The sequence below is a fragment of the Orycteropus afer genome, unplaced genomic scaffold (assembly GCF_000298275.1).
Source record: "Orycteropus afer afer isolate SDZICR_OR568_19922 unplaced genomic scaffold, OryAfe1.0 scaffold00017, whole genome shotgun sequence".
Classification (NCBI taxonomy): Eukaryota; Metazoa; Chordata; class Mammalia; order Tubulidentata; family Orycteropodidae; genus Orycteropus; species Orycteropus afer.
Window position 1 is genome coordinate 10,022,980 of NW_006921604.1, and position 8,674 is coordinate 10,031,653.

At 37.4% G+C, this 8,674-nt stretch overlaps 1 protein-coding gene across 1 annotated transcript in view; it reads left to right on the forward strand.

Moving 5' to 3' along the window:
* Positions 1-858: 858 nt before the first annotated feature.
* The window catches only part of EIF5B (eukaryotic translation initiation factor 5B), a 78,390-nt gene continuing 70,574 nt past the window's right edge, over positions 859-8,674 (forward strand). The window contains exons 1-5 of the mRNA XM_007959534.2: positions 859-1,013; positions 1,115-1,199; positions 1,841-2,516; positions 6,365-6,582; positions 6,948-7,098. Of these exons, the coding sequence (XP_007957725.2) occupies positions 859-1,013; positions 1,115-1,199; positions 1,841-2,516; positions 6,365-6,582; positions 6,948-7,098 (1,285 nt within the window). The remainder of the gene's footprint in view (positions 1,014-1,114; positions 1,200-1,840; positions 2,517-6,364; positions 6,583-6,947; positions 7,099-8,674) is intronic.

Consider the following 8,674-nt stretch of genomic DNA (forward strand, 5'->3'; position numbering starts at 1 on the left):
GAATCACCATAATGCTTTCCACAGCAATTGTATCATTTTACAGCCCCACCAGCAGTGTATGAGAGTCCCAGTCTCTCCACATCCTCTCCAGCATTTGTTATTTTCTGTCATGTTGAACTTTGCTACTAGTGCTGGGGCAAGATGGTATCTCGTTGTGCAACACTATCATTGGGTTTTAAGAAGACTTGATGGGATATTTTTGGATTAAGTTTTAAAGATTATGTCAGGGCAGTAGTTTCCCCAGCCCCCCTGTCCATTTAGCCTCCATGGCTTCAGAAAGTCTAGATTCCATGAGAATTTGACATTCTAGTCTGCTTTTTCCTCCTTTTGAGGACGATTCTTCTGTAGAACCTTTGATCAAAATGTTCAGTAGTAGTACCTAGGCACTGTATGCCTCTGGTCTCAGGGCAAGGGGGGAAGTTGTTTCTGAAGGCAACCAGCAACATACTCCATTTTCTCCTCCTATTCCTGAGTCTCCTTCCTTTGTTGCTCCAGGCTAATAGAAATCAGTTGTTGTATCTGGATTCACTATTTAACAAGAACAGTTTTATCTGTTATGATGCCTCAATTTTATAAATAACTTCTTTTAGATATACCAAGAATACTTTGGTATCTATAGAAGTTTATTTGCTTGTCTTGATTACTTAGATTTTTTTCCAGAGCTCTTCATTATAGGTCTTCTGCATATAACCCAGAAATGTTACTGAATCTGGTTTTGGGAGGCTAAGTAAATATAACTTGTGTTTCTATGAAAACTTGCCAAGGGATATTTCTTCATGGATGCTAATGTATGAAAAAGGTGAAATTAATGAAAAGTTTTCTGAAAGTGAATATGATAGATTATTTTGCTCTTGAGTAATGATTAGGTCTTCTTTGTTTTATTCAAGTGCCAAGGATGATATTGATCTCGATGCTTTGGCTGCAGAAATAGAAGGAGCTGGTGCTGCCAAGGAACAGGAACCTCAAAAGTCAAAGGGGAAAAAGAAAAAGGAGAAAAAAAAGCAAGATTTTGAGTAAGTATGTTTTAAATATGTTTGATTTTTATTAGCTTTGGTATTGGATTCACTTGTTAAACTAATCCAATGCCTCAAAATATATTTTAATCCTTTTCTAGTGAAGATGATATCCTGAAAGAACTGGAAGAATTGTCTTTAGAGACTCAAGGCATCAAACCTGACAGAGAAAGTGCTCCAGTAAAGGTGAAAGACAGATCATTATTCTCATTCATGCCATTCATGTTTCCCATTGCTGGTTTAGGGAGCTGCATTTGGAAGCTTATGTAACTTAAAAGTTTCTGTAAATTTTGATGCCAAAAGGGGTAATCAATTTTTTAGGAAAGAAATAATGTACTTTAAAAACTTTTCACAGATATTAAGATGCTTTATTTAGGAATCTAAAAGTATTTGATGGTATGTTGCTTGTTTATAAAATTGATACTTTTGAAGATATGAAAACATTTTGGAGGGAGGTTTTTTTCCTTTTATCTCCACTTTCAATTTTCTATATTATTTCTTTTTCATTCTTTGAATTTAGATAAGCCTCAGAGTAGTGAGAATATGATAGGAAGATTTTTTCTTCTTCCATTTTTCCCTTTTGGCTTTCCATGCCCTTTGAAGTAGATAATAAATGTACTGGTGATCAGTGCTTATTTCAGAGCTACCTGGATTCTGAGATTTGTGGTGAATGTGAGATATGCCTGATTGGTTGGGTTTTATATTCTTGTAAAAAGAAGCTTATTTTGATAAATATTTTTTCATATGCTTAATGAAGCACATGATTCTGAAGCATTTAAATTATTTTTTAAAAATAAACTGTAATGCTAACAATGAAAATTTTTTAGCCAACAGAAAATAATGAAGAAGAATCCACCTTAAAACAAGAGAAAAAAAAGAAAGGACAAAAAGGCAAAAAACAAAGTTTTGATGATAATGACAATGAAGAATTGGAAGATAAAGATTCAAAATCGAAAAAGACTGCAAAACCGAAAGGCGAAATGTACTCTGGGAGTGATGATGATGATGATTTTAATAAAATTTCTAAAAAAGCAAAAGGGAAAGGTCAGAAATCAAGTAAAAAGTGGGATGGGTCGGAGGAGGATGAGGATAACAGTAAAAGAACTAAAGAGCATTCCAGAGTAAATTCTTCAGGTGAAAGTGGTGATGAATCAGATGAATTTTTGCAGTCTAGAAAAGGACAGAAAAAAAATCAAAAGAATAAACCAGGCCCTAATATAGAGAGTGGGAATGAAGATGATGATTCCTCCTTTAAAATTAAGACAGTGGCCCAAAAGAAGGCAGAAAAGAAAGAGCGTGAGAGAAAAAAGAGAGATGAAGAAAAGGCAAAATTACGGAAGCTGAAAGAAAAAGAGGAGTTAGAAACAGGTAAAAAGGATCAGAGTAAACAAAAAGAATCTCAGAAGAAATCTGAAGAGGAACCTCTAAAATCCAAAGGGACTCTTGATGCTGGAGCAACCCTTGCCTCTGAAGAGAAAGGAGAGACTACCGCAGCAGCAGAAGGTTGGTAACATAGAGTAAAAGCAAAAGGCATTTGATTCACACTGTCTATAGTTTGATAATTATACCTCAAAGTCATTTTGTTATTTGTAGTTAGTTTTAAAAGTGCTTATTTGTAAGAAGCCTTTTAAAAAATTCCACTTGAGTACTCTTTGACTTGATTTTCATTGTTAAACATTTATGTTTATATAGTCGGCCCTCTTATCCTTGATTCCACACCCCTCTATTTAAACAGTCATGGATTGAAAATACTCACAGGGGTGGTGGTGGTGGGGACATAGACCATTCACTGGTCTAAGCAATTTTTCAAAGGCTAAGAGGGAGGGTAAAGTGCCAATTACATAGCGTTTACATTGTATTAGCTATTATAACTGATTTAGAGATGATTTTAAAGTATACAGGGGGATTGCAAGAATGTGTGTAGGTTATACATATATACTACTACCTTTTATATAAGGGACTTGAGCATCATGATGTGGATTTTTATATCTGCAGGAGTCTTAGAACCAATCCCCCACCAATACTAAGGGACAACTGTATTAAAATATCTTTCAAATAGTCTTGCACAGATTGGAATTTTTACAGAATTACTGTGAAAAATATCTTTTGTTATTGATAAAAACCGTAGAAGGTGTTTAGTAAAAATTGTATTATTCTTTTTGAATAATTGAATGACATAATATTTTTGAATTCTTTTGTCTTTAAAGATCCAATTCTATTTATGAAATACATAAATGCTATAAATAATGTGCAAAATTAGTTAACATCTTTTAAGCAAGAGTGAGTCACGTTTTTGTACCAGAACCAATTAAGGAAGAAAAAGCTTTCTAGCTATATTTCTCCCTATTCAGAATGAAAATAGCTAAAGACATTAAAATGATTCACATCATTTATAGACTATATAATGAACCTGGACTGTGCAAATGGTTTGTGATAGGCTGCTAACATAAGGGTTGGTGGATCAAACTTACCCAGTAGCTTCATGGAAGAAAGGCCTGGTGAACTGCTTCTGTAAAGTTTACACCCAAGAAAACCCTATGGAGCAGTTTTACTTCTACTCTGTAACACAGGAGGTCCCCGTGAGTCAGGGTTGGCTTGACAGCAGTTAACAACAGCATAGACTGTAGAGTCTTAAAACAGACTAATTTTTCTTTAGAAGACTTTTAATGAAGAAACTAGTGTAACTTTTTTAACTACAGTTTTTATTATCTGGACATGCTGAGGAGAAACATCATAAAAGTAGCTTTATAATCTAATTCTTTCTTTTTTAAAAAATTTTTATTTTGATTTGGGTGAAAGTTTACAGAGCAAATTCTCTTTCCATACACCAGCTCACATGCACTCTATCTCATGACATTGACTGAAATTTCCCAAAATGCAACAGCTCCCCTCTCATTTCCTCCCCATAATTACCTCTTCCCTGTGTCCTTCCCCCATGCATTCCTGCCCCCTGAGCTATCTCCCTGTACATACACTGCCCTTCTGTTCTCCCACTATTGATCTCTCCAAGGAGTGTATTTACCTAGTGTAAATGTTCACTTCATATGCCTGTCTTTTGTTTGGCTGGAAGCCACAGGAGTGGGTTCACTTCCAGACCTGAAGGACATCTAGAGGCTATAGTCTGAGTGGTTCCATCAGGCTCTATTAGACCAGCAAACCTGGTCCCTACCCCTACCCCCTTTTTCTTTTTTTTTTAATGATTTTGAGTTTTATTCTACATTGTTCTCCCATTATATCCAGGATCTCCTACATAGATCCTCCTCCGAGTGGTTGCCAGTGGTAGCAGGGCACCATTTAGTTCTTTAGATATTATAGTTGTATAGCCTAAGGGTGGCATGGTGTACCAGACACTTACAATAATTGTTTCCATGTGTCTTTGGTTTTCTTCATCCTTCTTTGCTCTGCATGAGTAGAGACCCATCGTTGCACCTAGATGGTCACTTGCAAACTTTTAAGATACCAGTCACTACTCACCAAAGTAGGATGTAGAACACTGTTTTTGTGTAGTATGTTATGCCAATTGAGCTTGATGTCCCCTGTGACCATGGTCCTGAGCCCACAGGTTCAACTACTTGATCCCACTGGATAGCTGGCTGTGGTGAAGAAGTGACTACAAACTTGTCCCTTGTCACCTCTACTATATACCTGGGAATTCTTACAGAGCATACCAGTATACTTATGGAAACATTGTCTACAACGCTATTCATGGTCTTGGGCACACTTCCCCTGCTTAGACATACCTAATCATTCAGCTTGTCCATCTATCCACCTATGTATCAATGTTTGCCTTCACTGATAGTGCAGTACTGTATGTGCAAAAGGGTTCATCTTTGTTGTCTGTACCTCCCATGCACCTCACTAGGTCTTCCTCTTTCTCATTGCCACCATATTGATCACTCATATTTGATACATTGCCCTTCTCTTCACCCAAATCAATACTTGTCTCTACCTATCTAACAGTGTTCCCTCCCCTCCCCTTCCACCCCTAGTAAACAACAGAGAAAGTTTCCTTCCACAAATAAACCTTTTCTTGACTTTTTACAATAATGGGCTAATACAATATTTGTCCTTCTGTGACTGACTCATTTCACTCAGCATCATGTCCTCTAAGTTCATCCATGGTATGTGGTGTTTTGCAGATTCCACATTATTCTTTAGGGTTGTATAGTATTTGATTGTGTGTATGTACCATAGTTTGATTATCCGTTCTTCTGTTGATGGGCACATAGATTGTTTCCATCTTTTTGCTATTATAAGTAGTGCTGCAATGAACATAGTTGTGCATATATCTGTTCTTGTCCTGGCTCTCACTTCTTTGGGATATATAATGGCTGGGTCAAATGGTAATTCTAATCCCAACTTTTTAAGGAATCGCTATACTGCTTTCCACAGTATCATTTTACAGTCCCATCAGCAGTGTAGGAGAGTCCCAAACTCCCCCACATCCTTGTCAGGATTTGTTATTTTCTGTCTTGTTGAACTTTCCTGTTAGTGCTGGGGCAAGATGGTATCTCATTTTTGTTTTGATTTGTGTCTGTCTCTAATGGCTAATGATCATGAGCATTTCTTCATATGTTTATTGGCCGCCTGAATGTCCTCTTTGGTGAAGTGTCTTTTCCTGTCTTCTGCCCATTTTTAAATTGGATATAATGTTTAATTCTTTTGGACAATACTTCAAAGTTCTTGGAGTATAATAACCTAAATTTTTAGATTTTATTCTCCTTAAGGTAGACAACATTCTCATTATTCTGGTCCTATATATGTGGTAGCATAGTGCATAGGGCACTTGACTGCTAACCAGAAGGCTGGCAGCTCAAATCCACCAGCCACTCCTTAGAAGGAAGGTTGGGCAATCTACTTCCATAGTGATACTTCCTTGGAAACCCAAGGAGAGGTCGCTATGAGTCAGGTCCAACTCGATGGCACATAACAACAACACATATATGTGAAGCTAGTGACTAAATTTAGGTTCACTCTATTTGTTAACAACTGATGTTGAGTATCATGTGTCAGCTACTCTACCAGACACTAAGGAATACCTTAGACACAGTATTGCCCTTCTTCAAATGGGGAGTCCCTCCATCTGCTGACAGGATCTTCTTGTCTCCTTCTGTCAGTTGGAACAACTAAGAACAGCACTAGCATTATGGGCTTCACAGAAGGCCACTGTGAGTGCACTGTGCTGTTCTCAGCTAATCTGGGTACTCAGTGTTTATGATGCTTAGAGGCTTTTGCTTGTTACTAATATTGGCCATGGTCCGTTATGGTCTCTGAATTCTGGGTTTGGTTCATCATTGCCTTAAGAAATGACCTTTTTTCCACAGTTTGCTTTTATTCTTCTTTTTTGATAGATGACAATGAAGGAGACAAAAAGAAAAAAGAAAAGAAGAAAAAGAAAGGAGAAAAGGAAGAAAAAGAGAAAGAGAAGAAAAAAGGACCTAGTAAAGCCACAGTTAAAGCTATGCAGGAAGCTCTGGCTAAGCTAAAAGAAGAAGAGGAAAGACAGAAGAGAGAAGAGGAAGAACGGATAAAAAGACTTGAGGAACTAGAAGCCAGACGCAAAGAAGAGGTATGTCGCGTGACGTTGCTCATGGTGATAATTGTGTGCAACTTAAAATCACTTCTCTATAAATTATCTCTAAATTTCTCATTACAAATTTTTATAGTTATGTAGCAATTATTGTTTTGATATAAATGATAAAATGATGAGGTACAGAAAATCCTTTTACTTCCTCAAATACAACGTTGCTTACGTATCATAGTCTGATATTCATATCAACAGCTGTTACATACAACATTTGTAATATGTTAATTTGGAATTTCCGGCATAATACTTTGTGTGTATTATAAGAGCTTTGTTTGAAGTTTGAATTGTTTACCTTTTATAATTCACTAAGCTAATAAAATTTTTATCTGACTTGGCCTCTTTAATAGGAACGATTAGAACAAGAAAAAAGAGAAAGGAAAAAGCAGAAAGAAAAAGAAAGAAAAGAACGTTTGAAAAAAGAAGGGAAACTTTTAACTAAATCCCAGAGAGAAGCCAGAGCCAGAGCTGAAGCTACCCTTAAACTTCTACAAGCTCAGGGTAAGTATTCTTAATTAACTGAATATTTTAAAAGCTTCTTCCACCCAGTTATATCTCTATAATGTTCAGAAGTAGACTTTTGTAAAAGTAGAAGGAGAAATCTGATGAAAATGCTGTGGAAAAGGTCTAATAAAAGTAAAAGAAAGAGGTGATGTAGTAATTTCATTGTTCAGGAAGGTGATTGTAACACTATTACAAAAATCTATGTGTAAATGATAGTGTTTTTATAAATAAACATACACAGAGAAGAGATAATAGTAAAATGAGTTTTTCACATACCCATTACCCAGTTTCAATAAAGATCAACATTTGCCATTCTTGTTTTCCCCCCTTTTCTTAGTTCTCTAGTGCTGCTGTATCAGAAACACTACAAGTGGATGGCTGTAACAGATAGAAATTGATTCTCTTACAGTTAGGAAGGTAGAAGTTCCACTTCAGGCACTAGCTCTAGGGTAAGGCGCGTTCCGGCTTTCTCTTTCTTTTGGCTCACAGTTTGTTGTTGTTGTTGTTGCTGTTGTTGTTGTTGTTGTTATGTGCTGTCGAGTCGGACCCGACCCATAGCGACCCCTCCTTGGGTTTCTGAGACAGTATCATTATGGAAGTAGATTGCCCCATCTTCCTTCTGAGGAGTAGCTGGTGGGTTTGAACCGCCAGCCTTCTGGTTAGCAGTCAAGTGCCTTAGGCACTATGCTACCAGAGCTCCCAACTGGCTCACAGTTTAGGGGAAAGATTCTTCTTACAGCATCCGTGAACCCGGCATTCCTTAAACTTCTCCATGTGTCTTGGCATCAATCTCCCCTTGAGTTCAGAAAGTTCCTAGTGCAGAGACCCTGGGTTCAAAGGATGCACTCCACTTCCAGTTCTTCTTCCTTGGTTCCTCTGATCTGTGCTTGCTTGTTTGATTTTTATATCTTAAAAGCGATTGCTTCAAGATACCTAATACTGTAGAGTGTAGCTTGCCTTATTAACGTAAGTGCCACTCCCCACTACTCTCTTTTTTTACTGGAGTATCCCACCCTCCTTTTTTTAAAAAAAAATTATTTTTGTTGTGATTTGGGTGAAAGTTTACAAAGCAAATTCATTTTCCATACAGCAGTTCATACACGTTTTGTCTCATGACATTGACTGCAATTTCTCACAGTGTAACAGCTCTCTTACCACTTCCTCCCGGTAATTATCTCTTCCCTGTTTTCCTTCCCTCCCATGCACTCCTGCCCCCTGTGCTGTCTCTTTGTGCATACACTGCCCTTCTGTTCTCCCTTGATTGATCTCTCCAAGGAGTGTATCTACCTGATGTAAATGTTCACCCCATGTGCTAGTCTTTTATTTGGGTGGAATCCACAGGAGTGAGTTCTATTCCAGACCTGAAGGGCAGCTAGGGGCCGTAGTCCCAGGGGTTTCACCAGGTTCTATCAGACCAGCAAGCCTGATCTTTTTTTAAAAATAATAATTTTGAGTTTTGTTCCACATTGTTCTCCCATTCTATCCAGGATCTCCATCATAGATCCCTCTCCAAGTGGTTGACTGTGGTAGCCAAGCACCATCTAATTCTTCTGGACATTCTTTTTTTTTTTTT